The sequence below is a fragment of the Peromyscus maniculatus genome, chromosome 7 (genome assembly GCF_049852395.1).
Source record: "Peromyscus maniculatus bairdii isolate BWxNUB_F1_BW_parent chromosome 7, HU_Pman_BW_mat_3.1, whole genome shotgun sequence".
In the NCBI taxonomy this organism is placed as follows: Eukaryota; Metazoa; Chordata; class Mammalia; order Rodentia; family Cricetidae; genus Peromyscus; species Peromyscus maniculatus.
Window position 1 is genome coordinate 96,580,788 of NC_134858.1, and position 18,159 is coordinate 96,598,946.

The following is an 18,159-nucleotide window of genomic DNA, read 5'->3' on the forward strand; positions in this document are numbered from 1 at the left end:
AGTGCCCTATCATTGAGCTCTAGCCCCAGCCCCCAAGGTTTGGCTGTCAGGAAATGAAATTCAAGCGTCTCACTACAAGAGGGAGATGAGGCAAGCAAAAATCTCTGGGCTAAGTGTAAGATTCGGCAACCAAACGTCATCTGCGGTTGTGCAGAGATGAACACCTAAATGTTCCAGAGGCTGGACTCTTCCACCTAAAATGATCGTTCGTATTGCAGGGAATGGAAGGCCAGCTGGGCGGTGAGAACAAAGGGTGTTAGCAGAGGAGCTGCCCAACCAGGAGGTACAGGTTCGGTTATCCCTGAGGCTACAAGTAGAGGACTGCTAACACCGCAGTACTCTAAGAAGCTACCACCCGCAGGGCCTCGGAGCAGCAGCGGCGCCGCAGGGCGTACAGCGGGGTGCACAGCAGGAGCGGGATTGGCTCCTTCTTGGAGGATAGGCGGGGCCTCGGGAGGCGGACACCGGGAATTGGCTCTTGCGCGGCGGGTGGGTGGGGCCTCGGGGGTGGGGGTGGGGTCCGCACATGCGCAGGCTCAGTTGGCAGTGGGCGGGTGTCTCGCTGAGCCCGGAAGGCAGTAGGAGGCAGAGATCCCGGCATGTGGTTGCGGGAACCGGGCGGGCGCGGCGGTGGAAGCTAGCTGCAGACTGCACGGCGGAATCGGGAGCCGGTGGCCGTGCGCCGGGCAGGTGAGCGCGGAAGGCGGCGCTGGTGGCTCGGGAGGGCGCTTCCTGCTCGGCTCGGCCGCGCGGGCTCCTAGGTGCGCGGCACCCAGGCCTCGGGCGGCAGACAACGAGCCACAGTGGGCTCAGGGCAGGAGGCCTCGGAGGACTCGGGTGCGAGGCGGCCGGGCCGGTCAGTGCGGACGGGGCGCAGCTGCCGACCCTCAGGTGCGTCGGCGCATCGTTCGCGGCGCAATTCGGGGTCCTCCGGCTTCGGACCGGTCAGAGTCCGGGTGCAGCAGCAGACGCATCCTGCGCGGCCTTGGCCGAAATACCCAGGAGAGATGTGAACCGAGCACACACACCTCCCGGGGATTGGGGGAGGCCGAGCTAACCCTGCTGTAGGTACTCGGTGGACCGGAGCTCTTGGGAGCAGCCCGCTGCAGCATCCTTACTGGCTCTGTTCTAGTTCCTTCATGCAGGTTGGCTTTGGGGGTACATTTATTTCTGATCTGCCCTAGTATTGCAATACGCTCAACTCGAGTTGCTTAATGCAGGACCTGTTATCTTCCAGCGGCCAGAGTGGGATTCTGTCAGTCTCTTCCTAGAATTCTGTAGTTTCTCTCTTGCAAAGGCTGACTTGGAAACCTTTCTCAGGTATGGAATGAATTGGTTCAATGAAACCCAGCGAAATCACACTTGACTCAAGGTGGAAGACGGTGGGACAGGCAGCGTGAGTTGTTTTGCTGTTTAACCGATCTCTTGTGGCATTTAATCTCACCTGTAACAGCGTGTAAACACAAGAGTATGAAAATCCTCTGCTTTGTAACTAATGCTCATGTAAATATTATTGTGGGCGGTGTTAGTTACTGCCTGGTGAAGTCATCATAATTAAGTTAGTACCCTTTCTAAAACACTGAATGGATATTTGGAAATACAATTTCTAGTAAAATCATCTCCACAGAGTCTGAGTACTTAGCAGGTCATTAGTCATTTGGGGATTGTTGGCAGCTTTGTAATGTTTCATGCTAAAAGCAGACCTGTGTAGGTCATGATGTGGCACAGGACAGATTGGTAGCAGTAGGGTCTGACTTTAGGTCAGAACTCAGGCATGGAACAAAGTGGGAATGGAAAGGTTTAATGTGAATTATATTGACCACAGCCAGAGTGATTTAAGAAAAACAAACAAACAAACAAAAACAACTGTTGGGCCAACAGAGCAATTCCAGTGAACTTTAAAATTTTTTTTATTCATTTTACATACCAACCACAGATCCCCTTCTCATTCCTCCTTCCGCTCCCCCTTTCCTGCCCTCCCCGCATCCCCTTCTCCAAAAGGGTAAGTCCTCCCATCAGGGACAGCAAAGCCTGGTACATTCAGTTGAGGCTGAACCCCACCACCACCACCCCACCCCACCCCACCCCCGCCAAGGATGAGCAAAGGTAGGACCATAGGTAATGAGATCCAGAAAGCCAGCTCATGCACCAGGGATAGATCCTGATCACACTGCCAGAGGCCCCTCAAACAGACCCAGCTACACAACTGTCTCCCGTATGCAGAGGGCCTAGTCGGGTCCCATGCAGGTTCCACAGCTGTCGGTCTAAAGTTGGTGAGTTCCCATGAACTTGGTTCAGTTGTCTCTGTAGATTTTTCCATCGTGATCTTAACCCCGCCCCCCATAGACTCCCCCTTTCCTCTCTCTTGCACTGGACTCCCAGAGCTGGGCCTGGTGCTTGGCTATGGATCTCTGCATCTGCTTCCATCAGTTACTAGTCCAGTGAACTTTTAAAGTGCTGAACTTGAAATGAAATGTATAAGGTCACAGGTCACAAGACTAGTGGAAACCCAAAGGCAGAACCTTTGCAGAGTTGTTTGGAACGTGTTCTTAAACGTTCATGTGAGATTTGTTGATGAGGATTACATTTCTAGATGGGATCTTGTGCAAAAATGTTCTTATACCCAGTGTCCTCTGTGGCCTTGTGGGAAAGTTGAACAGATGGTAAGAACCTAGGAATAGCAGTGGGGTTGTCTCTTAAAGGGGTGTCTTATTACTTTGGTTTCTCCACAGTGAGCGAGAGAGTCTAGACGAGGTGAGCTCACTGTGTTTTGTTGTGACTTTTCTTTCGGAAATTGTATGACTGGGTTGTGACAAGGTCTAATCCTTTCATAGAAGGCACTTTTAAGTTTCTCTCTCCTTGAAAATGTCACAGAATTCGATGCTTCAAAACCTTTCAGAAGCCACAAATACTATTAAAAGGTTCTACAGTTTTTTAAAAAGGAGTCTTAAGTCTTCGGGGGCGGTGGAGAAATGACAGTGGTTAGGAGGGTCTCCTGCTTTCAGTGTTTTCTGAAAGAGCCGGAGAGCAGGGTTCCAGGGGCACAGGACCACCTGTACCTCCAGGTCCAGGAGATCTGCTGTTCCCCTATGGCCTCCATGGGCACCTATACTCGCGTGCACGCGCACACACATACACACACACACACACACACACACACACACACACACACACATTTTAAAATATAAAATAATAAAAACAAAAGTTTTGTTTGCTTAAAAACAGTGGATAGTATGGAAAACTGAAATGTTGCTAACTTGCATTAAGGCAGCCTTTTGCTTATTTGACTGTATATATAGAAAAAACACATAGAAATTAGTTTTGTATTTATTGGTGAATCTGTGTTCTGCCAATTTAATATACACAAATATAAGTAGAATTTGTCAGGTAGTTGCTTATTCTGACCATTTTATATAATTTTCTCCTAAGTTGTACACACTAAATTATTAGAGGGTGAAAAATCACTGATTCTTTGTGTGTGTGTGTGTGTGTGTGTGTGTGTGTGTGTGTGTGTGTGTTTTCCAGACAGAGTTTTATCTATGTAGCCTTGGCTGTCCTAGAACTCACTTTGTAGACCAGGTTGGCCTCAAACTCAAGGAGATCCACCTGCCCCTCCCTCCTGAGTGCTGGGATTAAAGACATGTGCCCCACTGGCAGGCTTAAAATCACTAATTTCAGGGCTGGAGAGACAGCTCAGAGGTTAAGAGCATCGACTGCTCTTCCAGAGGTCCTGAGTTCAATTCCCAGCACCCACATGGTGGCTCACAACCATCCATAATGAGATCTGGCACCCTCTTTTGTGTACATAATAAATAAATAAATCTTAAAAAAATTACTAATTTCTAAATATCTGTGAATAATTGTTACATGTATGAATATCTGTTGATAGTTTAGAATGGTTTTTAAAGATAAAATGTAATCTTGGTTTGTTTTTTAATTAAGAAATTTTTTTATTCATTCCACATACCAACCACAGATACCCCCCATCCCTCCTCCCACGCCCCCCAGCCCCTCATAATCTTGTTTTTTAACTTTCCTTTCAACTCATTGTGGAAGACTCACTGTGCCTTTTATTTATTTATTTGGTTTTTTTAGATAGGATTTCTCTACATAGCCCTGGCTGTCCTGGAACTCACTCTGTAGACCAGGCTGGCCTCAAACTCACAGAGATCTGCCTGCCTCTGCCTCTGCTCCCAAATACTGGGACCAAAGGTGTGTGCCACCACACCTAGTCAGCCAGTGTCTTTTATACTTGGATTGGAAAGGGTGTTATAACCGGGGTGATCCCATGCATCATCTTTTTAAAAAAACTTATTTTTAAATTCTGTGTGTATGCATGTGGAAGGTATGTGCATGCATTTGAGAGTGCACTCAGGGTCTTGAAGAAGGAGTCAGACCCTCCTAGTGCTGGAGTTACAGGTGGTTGTGAGCTGCCTGACCTGGGTGGTAGGACCAGAACTAGTGTTTTCTGAAAGAGCAGTACATCTTCTTAACCAGTGAGCCATCTCTCTAGCCCCTGTGCTTTATTTAGTGCATCTTAGTAATATTTGGAGTTCTTTATAATCCAAAATACATCAACCCTTTCAGGTTTGAGTGGTGAACTTCCTAGAACACTCTAAAAGTTGTATAGCAAAATTTTAGTGACATCCCTTCCTTCTCTCTGATTTACAGAGATTGCCTCCAGCAGTTATCCTACACCACTGGGTGTATTCCATCGCTATACATAGAAACCTTTCTTCTCTGACATCTTTGAAAAACAGTTTGTGGCTCTGGACTTTTTCCAGCAGAAGGGATTGACAGTCTCCCATTGTCAGGAAAGGGAGAGCACTTTGGGGGGGGGGGCACTCATTAGGGAGAGTGTTAGAACTGGAGTAGGTCTTGGGAGCAAACCACAGCCAAAGTTAGGACAGCTTTGGGGGAGTGGGCTGTTCACCGTGGCTCTCGCAGACGCTCCTCCTGTGCATGTCTGCATATGTTGCTTCTGAGTAGTTCTTTAGCACCGCAGCCTTCTCCCGCTGTGTCTGCTGCGCATGTGAGCGTAGGCGCACTTCCGGCTTGTGAAACTTCACTGACACCACAGCAGTGCCCTCGTTACCCGGCACTGGTCTCTGCTTCTGGCTGGGACTCTGCTGGTGAACTGAACCAGTCCTGTAACTGTGGACTTACTGGCTTCCGTAAATGAGTGGATAAACTTTGCTCCCACGCAATAGGCCAGCATATTCCTAGCTACTTCTCACAAATTCACACTTTCTTTGGAGATATGTTAACCTTCTAAAATACACTGTAAAGATTGGATTTTAAATCGCACCCTGAGTATCGGTGCCACCGCCCTGTTGGCTTTGGAGTTTTACATGTCCACTGGGTAAGGCTGTTTATCTTAATGTTTGAAGTATTCCCTAAAGCACTCCCTCAGACCCATGGGGCTCCCCATGCTCCAGGCTGAGACACTTGGGAGTAGGAGGGTGCCTCGGGCTCCTGCTGCTCTAATATGATGTAATATTCAAGATAAACTAGAGTCTATTCCCTTGTTTTAACAAACGATTTTTAAGAAATTATAAATACTTAGCATAGAAAAGTGGCTGATCTGTGTGCTCATACTCTGAAAACAAAAGACTGCCCCTCTCTTGTGCATAAATGCAACTTCATCGGAACATGCAGGCGACTTACAAAAGGATTGCAAAGTTTAAAAAACCCTTTGTAGCGGTCTTTGTTGCTTCCAACCTCTCTCTGCTGCATTTCTGCTTTTCTCTTTCCTGGCTGCTAATTGGATTGCAGACTGTTGCTAACCATGGCATCTGGAGACGACAGTCCTATCTTTGACGACGATGAAAGGTAAATGTCTTGTTTTGAAGATTCTGGGACGGTTAGGATAGGTCCACGGGAGAGTTCTGTGTCTGTTGGACATGCAGTCTGTGCCATTGCAGAATGCAGGCTCTGCTCTCTGATGGGAGGAGGGTAGTAAATTACCTGCGTGGATGTGGCCGCCGCAAATGTGGCATCGTCTTCCACCAATTCTCACTCAGCACAGACGTCTTGACAACCGCTTGAAAATGATTGACAGCATGCCAAGTAAGAGATTAAAACAAGCGGAGAAGGAAATACAGGGAGAACAGTGTTGGATTCAGAGTCCTTGGTTAAAGCCTGCTCCTCCTGCCGCTTGTTATCATTGTGACCATGGCTAGAACCTTAGTGGCTCTGTACTTCCTGTACAAAGTAAGGGGCTGACAGCGTCCATCTCCCAGAGAGGCATCTGTGATTTAGTGACTGGCTAGTTGCAGTCAGCTGTGACCCTCATGTGCAGTACATGTTACTTCTCACAGCTTACAATCTAGATCAGTATCAAATGCTTCCACGATAGTTTTTGAATAACACATCGGAACACCTTTTTTTTTTTTCCCTTTTGTTGTTGTTGTTAAAACAAATCCCTAGGCACTGGTTCTGAAAGAATTCTTGTTTGGGATTGATTTGATCTAAAAAAGGAAAAACCCCTAATCTCTGAACTTTTTTTTTGTGGAGATGGTCATAAAGTAGAGACTTTTACTGACCTTCCCACGTACTAGAGCAGCCTAGCCCAGAGTGCTGTCGGAGATTAACTGTTACAGTCTTAATCTTATTAGTATTGAGGTGACTTTGGGATTATTAGACTATACCTGTGCATAATTGTCTCTTGAGGGAAGAGCCAGTGTGAGAGAGAAAGCAGTTGTATGTGCTGTGAGTAGGACATCAAGAAATACCACTTAATTATTTTATAATTTTAGGACCTTTGAAAATCTGGTATTTTCATGGTAGAAGAATTAGTCATTCTCTTACTGTTTTGGCCCATTCTAATGGCTTTGTTTCATTCCTTTAGCCCTCTTTATAGCCTGGAAAAAATGACAGATCTTGTAGCTGTTTGGGATGTTGCATTAAGTGATGGAATCCACAAGATTGAATTTGAGCATGGGACCACATCAGGAAAACGAGTTGTATACGTGGATGGGAAGGTAGGGAAACATGTGTGCCTTTGTAAAACATGACAGTGAAGCTGGGTTTTGTTAGTGTAGCTTCTTAATAAGTAAAGTTTTTGTTTTGTTTTGTTTTCTGACTGGTTGTTTTTCACTTATATAGAGCAATCTAATGGTCATTACAGAATATACAGACTATAACATCTAACATTAAACTTAGAGTGACCACTTTGTGGAACCTTTACATGAAATAATAAAAATATAAATAGTACTGCCATTTGGACAGTCTTTTTTACATTATTTTTAAAATTAACTACTAATTTTTTCTGTTTGTGTTTATTAAACTCTTATATAATCATCTAGGAAGAGATAAGAAAAGAATGGATGTTCAAATTGGTGGGAAAAGAAACCTTCTATGTTGGAGCTGCAAAGACCAAAGCCACCATAAACATAGATGCTGTCAGTGGCTTTGCGTATGAGTACACTCTGGAAATCGATGGGAAGAGTCTCAAGAAGTACCTGGAGAACAGATCAAAGACCACTAACACCTGGGTACTGAAGCTGGATGGCGAGGACTTGAGAGTTGTTTTGGGTGAGTCAGGCTGTTTCAGAACCTTTGGCTTTGGTGATGTCCTGCGCTGCAGACTTTTGTGGGCGCTATCATTGGAGAGGAAATGAGAGCCTAGCTGCACTTCTCCTTCCTGCAGAAATGGATATTCCTTTAGTCCACTGGGTTTTGTATGTGGTGTCTTAATGCCAGGTTTGATAAGTTGGATTTGATGATTATAATCCTGGGTTTAAGAAGTAATATTAATGCAGACATTGATTGTTTGGTATTTCTCTTTGTAAATAAAAAGCAGTTAGAGATTTAAGATTCCTCACTAGGACAGAATTTTCGGCAGGTCATAGTAGGAGCAGGGTTCCCTTAGATCAGAGCCATCAAAGTCCAACTGAAAGGAGGCTTTTTAAGAAGTGACCTTTTTACTCTTCTGGCATCCGCATTTCTTCCTCATGTTACTAAGTGAAAATGGTTTAATAAGTCATCTTAATTCGTTTGTTTGGGTTGTCTTTACTAACTGCCTCTCAAAAGGAAGATAGTCTGTCTCCCAAGTATTGAGGGTACACAGACAAAAGGAACTGTGACCATGCCTTGGTGGTCCACATTCTAGTTGGGTGCTAGCAAATTAGCAGATAGGGCTTTTGTTTGGATTTTTTTTTAAAGATTTATTTATTTATTATGTATACAGCATGTATGACTGCAGTCCAGAAGAGGGCACCAGATCTCATTACAGATGGCTGTGAGCCACCGTGTGGTTGCTGGGAATTGAACTCAGGACCTCTGGAAGAGCAGTCAGTGCTTTTAACCTCTGAGCCATCTCTCCAGCCTGGATTTTTTTTTTTTTTTTAGATCAGAAATCTTTATCAACTAATAAATCACATAAAAAAAAAAAGAAATAAAAGCCAGGCATGGTGGCTCATAACCGAAATCTCAGCACTTTAGAGATTGAGACAGGAGAACCAGGATGAGGCTAATCTGGGCTACAGAGTAAAACTGTCCTTTTAAAAAGAGGAAGTAAATAAAAGAACCCGAATTAATTACTTACTATAAAAGTCACTTTGGCTTCTGGTGCTTCCTGTGGCCTGGGTTTTGCTGATTGAATGCCTGTGGTTTGTAAAATTCCTCTCCCGTGTTTTCTGTAAAGTGGTAGCTAACTGAAAAATTGTCAGATTTAGGTTTTATTGGATTTTCTTTCTGGCAAAACCAACTTACAGTTTGTTGGTCTTTTTTTTTTTTTTTCTTTCCCTTGAACATTGGCAACTGTATTAGTCAGGGCTCCCTAGAGGAACAGCGCTCTCTCTCTCTCTCTCTCTCTCTCTCTCTCTCTCTCTCTCTCTCTCTTACTGTGTGTGTGTGTGTGTGTGTGTGTGTGTGTGTGTGTGTGTGTGTATAGGAGATTTATCACATTGGCTTATATGCTATAGTCTGGGTATTGCAAGAATGGTGGTCTCACACTGGAGAGGTTGAAAGCCTGGTTCATTCTGTGAATCTGATGCATTAGTAGTACCAACCTGTCACTGAAGGCCTGAAGGATTCTTGGAGACCCCACTGGTCTTCAGTCCACAGTGGAAGAAGCCTGATCAAGCTGGGACCTGGTATCAGTGAAAGATGATGCAGCAGCATCAGGGTAGATGCACTTACCTAGAGTGAAGGCAAGCAGACAGGCAAAGCTTCCTCTTAGCCCTTTTCATCAGGGGCGCCACTGGGAGGTGCCACCCACATTTAGCATGGATCTTCCCACTTCAAATAACCCAAGCAAGAACATTACAGATGTGCCCAGTGGCTTACCTTCTAGTTGATTCCAGACCCAGATAAGCTGACAACCAGGATTAAACATTACAACAATTATTAATGCTTAATGCCTCGACCATTCATTCATCAATTGTTGCCAAATTGTAATACTTGGATTTTTTCATTCTTTGCTTCCTATCTAGGTGTTTGTCCAACTGGAAACTCCCAGTCACATACTCATTGGGTTGCAGAGACCTACATTTCATGTAGGAAGTGCAGGGTAGCTGTGTTATTCCCTCTAGTCTCCAGCCTTCAAACTACTGAATTGTTTGCAATTTTAAATCATTGTTAATACAGAGATAGAAACAATTTGCTTCACTTTAGTACATTGCCGTTCTCGCTTTCATTAGTGCTTAAAATGTCTCTTTTTGGGAGAGGAGAATTTGTGTACATGTGTGTTTGTTTTGAGACTGGGTCTTGCTCCATCTCTGCCGGCCTGATGCTCACTATCACCCAGGCTGGTTTTAAACTTTTGTTAGTACTTCTGCCTCTGCCTCCCAAGTGCTTGGATTATAGGTGTGAGTCACAAAAATGTACTGTTTTGAACCACAGGCTCCTTAGAGTGGCTCCTGAGTCCTTCTGGCATATTCCTAGTGGGCTTTGGCGACTTCCTTCAGATTTGGCATAACGGATGATTCGAGCTGTTTTGAATATTTTTGCCTAGACTTGAATATTGAATAAAAATGTATTTCAAGAGCATAATCTTACCAAATACTGAGTGTTCTTTCATCATATCTCAATTTTCAGTGAGCAGAACAAGGAAATTAGGTGGGTGGGTGGGTGGATGGATGGATGGATGGATGGATATAAAAGAGAGAACGAGGGGATGGTAGTAGGAGAGAGGGAAGAAGGAAAGCAGAAAAGATAGGGACAGACCTTTCTTTTCTGTTTTTTTGAGATGTGGTCTCTCTGTGTAGCCCTGCTTAGTCTGGAACTTGATTTGTAGACCAGGCTAGACTTGAACTCACAGATCCGCCTGCTTCTGAGAGATCTTTTCTTTAAGGTGTCTTCTGAGTTCATATTGATACTTGCAGGTCAAATTGAGCAGTATATGTTTTGCTTAATCTTATCTAACATCTATATCTCCCTTTTGTCCACACTTAGAGTCTTCCTTCTCAAGGACACACAGGATGATAGAATTACAATATCACATAACTACTTATTTGCCTTTGCCAAATTGCTGATGTGGGTGGTAATTTAATAATACTAGCAGTGCTACCTCCATGACTGTAGTTACCAAAAGACTTCTACACTGTTTTTGCCCCATCCTCACTGTGTGGTACTCACATGGTCAGGATGTATAGCTGTTCTGTGCTCTGCCCTCTTCCTGTCAATCTACACTTACATGTAAATTAAGTCATTATGTTGCGGCTTCTGTCTGGCCACTGTGATTGCCTCAATCTTTTTTCTGTTATCACTTAAGAAGGGCTCATGGGAACAGTATTTTGAGTTCTTGTATACTGATAGCCTTTGGGTTTTTTGTTTGTTTGTTTGTTTCTTTTGGGGTATGTGGGAGGGGGGCAGGGGGGCGTTTGAAATTCAGTTTCACTATCTAATATTCTCAGTTTACATTTTCTTTTAAGAATCTTAGGTAGTATGGTTTGGATTTGAAATGTCCCAGAAAGCTCATGTGTTTGAATCCAGTTGCTTGGTCCCCAGTTGGTGGCCCCATTTGGGGAGGCCATGAAACCTACTGGGCACAGGGTCTGGCTGGCCCGTGTAGGTCTCCATGGGCAAGGCTTGAGGATGCTAGGCCAACCTGCCTTCTGCTGAACTCTCTGCTTCCTGGCCCACCAAAGTGTAACACAGTAGTTCCCACTCCTGCCACAGAGCAGCACGGCCATACTTTCCCTGCCATTGTGGTCTATATCTCCTCAAGCAATTTCCGGAATAACCCTCTCCTCTGGTAAGTTGTTTCTGCCAGATCAAGAGAAAAGCAAGTGACACAGACATGGCTTCTTCCGCAGGAAGTGTTGATGAGAACGCTGAGCCTTTAACCACTCTGCTTGTCCTTACCTGGGCACCCAAATAAATTCTGTCCCTTTCTTTGAAGGAAGGCCAGTACTTTTACTAGAAGAGAAAAATCCTATGTTGTGCGAATGATCAGTTTCAATTGATTTTCTCATGAATGTGGTGAGTCTTTTCAGTAGATAGTCAAAAAATTTGGAAGACATTTCTTTTTATAATCTGTGTCCATTATTCAAAATTGCCCCATTTCCATTCTCTTCATATATGAATGAGATTTTTATATACAGTTCTTAACTTATGTTTCCAGGCTTTCCTGTTGACTTTCTCTTTTATTTTCTTTCTCCTTCCTTCCTTCCTTCCTTCCTTCCTTCCTTCCTTCCTTCCTTCCTTCCTTCCTTCCTTCCTTCCTTCCTTCCTTTGTTTCTTTCTATCTACCTATCTATCTATCTATCTATCTATCTATCTATCTATCTATCTATCTATCTATCTACCTACCTACCTACCTACCTACCTACCTACCTACCTACCTACCTACTTTGGTTTTTCAAGACAGGGCTTCTTTGTGTAGCCCTCCCTGGCTGTCCTGGAACTCACTCTGTAGACCAGGCTGGCCTTGAGCTCATAGAGATCTACCAGCCTCTGCCTCCCGAGTGCTGGGATTAAAGGTGTACGCCACCACTACCACTGGGCCTGGCATTCTCTTTTCTTATGGGGTGTGTGTGTGTGGGGGGGGGATTTCTTTTTTTTTTTTCCCCTCTTTTCTTTTTATTAAGAGATTTCTATTCGTTTTATATATCAACCACGGATTCCCCTGTCCTCCCACCCTCCAGCCTCCCCTCCCCTATCCACCCCCCATTCTCACCTCCTCAAAGGCCAGGTCTCCCCTGGGGAGTCAGCCCAGCCTATGACATTCAGTTGAGGCAGGTCCAGTCCCCTCCTCCCTGCACCAAGGCTGAGCAAAGTGTCTCAGCATAGGCACTAGGTTCCCAAAGAGCCGGCTCATGCACTAAGGACAGGTCCTGGTCTCACTGCCTGGGGGCCCCCTAAACAGTTCAAGCTAAACAACTGTCTCACTTATCCAGAGGGCCTAGTCCAGTTCCATGGGGGTTCCTCAGCTATTGGTTCACAGTTCATGTGTTTCTACTAGTTTGGCTAGTTGTCTCTGTACATTTTCCAATCATGGTCTCAATATCTCTTGCTCATATGATCCCTCCTCTCTCTCTTCAATTGGACTCCGGGAGCTCCGCCTGGGGCTTGGCCATGGATCTCTGTATCTGCTTCCATCAGTCACTGGATGAGGGTTCTATCATGACAGTTAGGGTGTCCAGTCATCCAATCACCAGGGTAGATCAGCTCAGGCACCCTCTCGACCATTGCCAGTAGTCTGTAGTGGAGTCATCTTTGTGGATTCCTGGGGACCTCTCTAGCACTCTGATTCTTCCTATTCACATGGTGTCTTCATTTATCGTAGTATCTCTTTTTTTGTTCTCCCACTCTGTTCCTGATCCAGCTTGGACCTCCCACTCCCCTAAGCTCTCTTTTCCCCCAACCCTTGCCCTCCATTACCCCCCCCCATCCCCAGTTTGCTCATGTAGATCTCATCCATTTCTCCGTCACTGGGCGATCCCTGTGTCTTTCCTAGGGTCCTCTTTACTAGGTAGCCTCCCTGGAGCTGTGAGTTGCAGTCTGGTTTTCCTTTGCTTTACATCTAGTATCCACCTATGAGTGAGTACATAAACATGTTTGTCTTTCTGAGTCTGGGTTACCTCACTCAGGATGATATTTTCTAGTTCCATCCATTTACCTGCAAACCTCATGATGTCATTGTTTTTCTCTGTTGAATAGTACTCCATTGTGTATATGTACCACATTTTCTTTATCCATTCTTCAGTTGAGGGGCATCTAGGTTGTTTCCAGGTTCTGGCTATTACAGATAATGCTGCTATGAACATAATTGAGCAAGTGTCCTTGTGGTATGATTGAGCATTCCTTGGGTATATGCCCAAGAGTGGTATAGCTGGGTCTTGAGGTAGATTAATTCCAAATTTTCTGAGAAAGTGCTGTACTGATTTCCAAAGCAGTTGTTGTACAAGCTTGCATTCCCACCAACAGTGGAGGAGTGTTCCCCTTGCTCTACATCTTCTCCAATATAAGCTTGTCTTCAGTGTTTTTGATCTTAGCCATTCTGACAGGTGTAAGATGGTATTTCAGAGTCATTTTGATTTGCATTTCCCTGATGACTAAGGATGTTGAGCAATTCCTTAAATGTCTTTCAGCCATTTGAGCTTCTTCTGTTGAGAATTCTCTGTTTAGCTCTATAGCCCATTTTTAAATTGGACTGTTTGTTATTTTTATGTCTAGTTTCTTGAGTTCTTTATATATTCTGGATATCAGCCCTCTGTCAGATGTAGGGTTGATGAAGATCTTTTCCCATTCTGTAGGCTGTCATTTTGTCTTATTGATCATGTTCTTTGCCCTGCAAAAGCTTCTCAGTTTCAAGAGGTCCCATTTATTCATTGTTCTCAGTGTCTGTGCTACTGGTGTCATGTTTAGGAAGTGATCTCCAGTGCCAATATGTTCAAGACTACTTCCTACTTTCTCTTCTATCAGATTCAGAGAACTGGATTTATGTTGAGATCTTTGATTCACTTGGACTTAAGTTTTGTACACGGTGACAGATACGGATCTATTTGCAATCTTCTACATGTTGACATTCAGTTATGCCAGCACCGTTTGTTGAAGATACTTTCATTTTTCCATTGTACAGTTTTGGCTTCTTTGTCAAAAATTAGGTGTTCATACATATGCAGATTAATGTCAGGGTCTTCAGTTCGGTTCCATTGGTCTACATGTTGGTTTTTATGCCAGTACCAAGCTGTTTTTATTACTGTAGCTCTATAGTAGAGCTTGAGGTCAGGGATCATGATACCTCCAGAGGTTGTTTTATTGTACAGGATTCTTTTGGCTATCCTGGGTCTTTTGTTTTTCCATATGAAGTTGAGTATTGTTCTTTCCAGGTCTGTGAAGAATTGTGTTGGGATTTTGATGGGGACTGCATTGAATCTGTAGATTGCTTTTTATAAGATTGCCATTTTTACTATGCTAATCTTACCTATCCATGAGCATGGGAGATCTTTCCATTTTCTGATATCTTCTTTAATTTCTTTCTTTAGGGACTTAAAATTCTTGTCATTCAGGTCTTTCACTTGCTTAGTTAGAGTTACCCCAAGGTATTTTATATTATTTGTGGCTATTATAAAGGGTGATGTTTCTCTGATTTCTTTCTCAGATCGTTTATCATTTGTATATAGGAGGGCTACTGATTTTTTTTTTTTTAGTTAATCTTGTATCCTGCCACATTACTGAAGGTGTTTATCAACTGTAAGAGTTCCTGGATTGAATTTTTGGGGTCACTTATGTGTACTATCATGTCATCTGCAAATAGTGAAAGTTTGAGTTCTCCCTCTCCAGTTTGTATCCCCTTGATCTTCTTTTGTTGTCTTATTGCTCTAGCTAGAACTTCAAGTACTATATTGAATAAATATGGGGAAAGTGGATGGCCTTGCCTTGTTCCTGATTTTAGTGGAATCACTTTGAGTTTCTCTCCATTTACTTTGATGTTGGCTGTTGGCTTGCTGTAAATTGTCTTTATTATGTTTAGGTATGTTCCCTGTAGTCCTGATCTTTCCAAGACCTTTATTATGAAGGGTTGTTGGATTTTGTCAAAGGCCTTTTCAGCATCTAATAAAATGATCATGTGTTTTTTTTTCTTTCAGTTTGTTTATATGGTGTATTACATTGACAGACTTTTATATGTTGAACCAACCTTGTATCTCTGGGATGAAGCCTACTTGATCATGGTGGATAATTGGTTTGATGTGTTCTTGGAGTCTGTTTGCCAATATTTTATTGAGTATTTTTTTTTTTTTTTTTTTTTTTTTTTTTTTTTTTTTTGGTTTTTCGAGACAGGGTTTCTCTGTGTAGCTTTGCGCCTTTCCTGGAGCTCACTTGGTAGCCCAGGCTGGCCTCGAACTCACAGAGATCCGCCTGGCTCTGCCTCCCGAGTGCTGGGATTAAAGGCGTGTGCCACCACCACCCGGCTTTTATTGAGTATTTTTGCAACAATGTTCATGAGGGAGATTGGTCTATAATTCTCTTTCTTTGTTGCATCTTTGTTTGGCTTGGGAATCAGAGTAACTGTAGCCTCATAGAAGGAGTTTGGTAAGGTTCCTTCTTTTTTCTATTGTGTGGAACAATTTAAAGAGTATTGGTGTTAACTCTTCTTTGAAGATTTGGTAGAATTCTGTGTTGAAACCATCTGGTCCTGGGCTTTTTTTTGGTTGGGAGACTTTTAATGACTGTTTCTATTTCCTTAGGGATTATTGGTCTATTTAAATAGTTCATCAGGTCTTGATTTAGCTTAGGTATGTGGTACCTATCCAGAAAATTGTCCATTTCTTTTAGATTTTCCAATTTTGTGGAGTACAGGTCTTTGAAGTATGACCTGATGATACTCTGAATTTCCTCATTGTCTGTTGTTAAGTCTTCCTTTTCATTTCTGATTTTGCTAATTTAGATGCTCTCTCTCTGTCTTTTGGTTGGTCTGGATAAGGGCTTGTCTATCTTGTTGATTTTCTCAAAGAACCAACTCTTTGTTTCATTGATTCTTTGTATTGTTCTCTTTGTTTCTATTTTATTCATTTCAGCTCTCAATTTGATTATTTCCTGGCATCTAGTCCTCCTTGATGACTTTGCTTCTTCTTGTTCTAGAGCTTTCAGGTGTGCTCTTAAGTCACTGGTATGAGATTTCTCCAACTTCTCTACGTGGGCATTTAGTACTATGAATTTTCCTCTTAGCCCTGTTTTCATAGTGTCCCATAAGTTTGGGTATGTTGTACATTCGTTTTCATTGAATTCTAGGAAATCTTTAATTTCTTTCTTTATTTCTTCCTTGACCCATTGGTGATTCAATTGGGCATTATTCACTTTCCATGAGATTGTAGGCTTTCTGTAATTTTTGTTGTTGTTGAAATCTAACTTTAAGCCATGGTGATCCGATAAGATACAGGAGGTTATTTCAGTTTTTTTGTATCTGTTGATATTTGCTTTGTGACCAAGCATGTGGTCAATTTTGGAGAAGGTTCCATATGATGCTGAGAAGAAGGTATATTGTTTTGTGTTAGGGTGGAATATTCTGTATATATCTATTAAGTCCATTTGAATCATAATGTCTGTTAGTTTCCTTATTTCTCTGTCAAGTTTCTGTCTGGCAGAACTGTCCATTGGTGAGAGGGGGGTGTTGAAGTCTCCCACTACTAGTGTATGGGGTTTGATGTGCAATTTCAGCTTTAGTAATGTTTCTTTTACAAATGTAGGTGCCCTTGTATTTGGGGCATCAATATTCAGAATTGAGACTTCATCTTGTTGGATTTTCCCTGTGATAAATATGTAATGTTCTTCTCGATCTCTTTCGATTGATTTTAGTTTGAAGTCTATTTTATTAGATATTAGGATAGCTACACCAGCTTGCTTCTTAAATCCATTTGATTGGAAGTCTTTTCCCAGCCTTTTATTTTGAAGTAGTGTCTGTCTTTGAAGTTGAGGTGTGTTTCTTGTATGCAGCAGAAGGATGGATTCTGTTTTCATATCCATTCTGTTAGCTTGTGTCTTTTTATAGGAGAATTGAGACCATTGATATTAATGGATATTAATGACCAGTGATTGTTAATTCCTGTTATTTTTTGGTGGTAGTGTTGTATGTTTCCCTTCTTTGGTATTTGTTGGTGTAGAACTATCTCTTGCCTGTGTTTTCATGGGTGTATCTAACTTTCTTAAGTTGTATTTTTCCTTCTAGTGCTTTTTGTAGGGCTGGATTTATGGAAAGATATTGTTTAAATCTGGTTTTATCATGGAACATTTTGTTTACTCTGTCTATGTTGATTTAGCATTTTGCTGGGTATAATAATCTGGGTTGACATCCATGGTCTCTTAGTGTCTACATAATGCCTGTCCAGGACCTTCTGGCTTGGCTTGGCTTGGCTTGGCTTGGCTTTTCTATCTGTCTGTCTGTCTGTCTATCTATCTATCTATCTATCTATCTATTTATTTTGGTTTTTCAAGACAGGGTTTCTTTGTGTAGCCCTGACTGACCTGAAACTCACTCTGTAGACCAGGCTGGCCTTGAGCTCATAGAGATCTGCCTGCCTCTGCCTCCTGAGTGCTGGGATTAAAGATGTGCACTACCACCACCACTGGGCCTGGCATTCTCTTTTCTTGTGGGGAAAGTGTATGTGTGTGTGTGTGTGTGTGTAGATGAATTTCTAAACAGTCTTTTTAAATAAGAAACACAGAGCCAACTACAAGGGTGAAAGCCATAGCGATCAGAGAAATATTGATAGCCACCAGCAAACATTACTCACCATGTTGCCTGCCGTTGCTTCCCGCAAGAGAACCAGATTCTTCCCGTCTAACCTGCACCTTTATTGCCTTGCTGTTCTGACTTCTCATTGGCTCTTAGCCCAGCCACCTCACTTCCTTGTTACTGCCTGTCTGTACAGACCTCCAGGTCTCTATGGTTGGTACTGGGATTAAAGGTGTGTGTCACCACCTTGGCTGTGTCCTTGAACGTTAAAAGACTCTGCCTGCCATGTGATCAGATTAAAGACATGTGCTACCACCGCCTGACTTTGGTTTATGGATGGCTATCTGTGTCATCTGATCTCCAGGCAAACTTTATTCATTAACATACAAATAAAATATTACCACATTTCAGCACAAATAAAACATCACCATATTTCCCAAATTTTTTTCTAATAAAAATAAAAAATAATAAAAAAGTTATAACTAATATAAGAAAAACTATATGCAATAAGTACAATAACTATATACAATATATAC

General features: G+C 42.9%; 1 protein-coding gene across 2 annotated transcripts in view; it reads left to right on the top strand.

Annotated features, from left to right (window-relative positions):
- Positions 1 to 541: 541 nt before the first annotated feature.
- LOC102907517 (fas apoptotic inhibitory molecule 1) overlaps positions 542 to 18,159 on the top strand; it is a 29,793-nt gene continuing 12,175 nt past the window's right edge. The window contains exons 1-4 of one of the 2 annotated variants that reach the window (XM_006975148.4): positions 542 to 690; positions 5,776 to 5,832; positions 6,851 to 6,983; positions 7,308 to 7,536. In XM_006975148.4, the coding sequence (XP_006975210.1) occupies positions 5,789 to 5,832; positions 6,851 to 6,983; positions 7,308 to 7,536 (406 nt within the window). In that variant the 5' untranslated portion in view covers positions 542 to 690; positions 5,776 to 5,788. The remainder of the gene's footprint in view (positions 691 to 5,775; positions 5,833 to 6,850; positions 6,984 to 7,307; positions 7,537 to 18,159) is intronic. The other variant, XM_006975149.4, reaches the window with a different exon arrangement.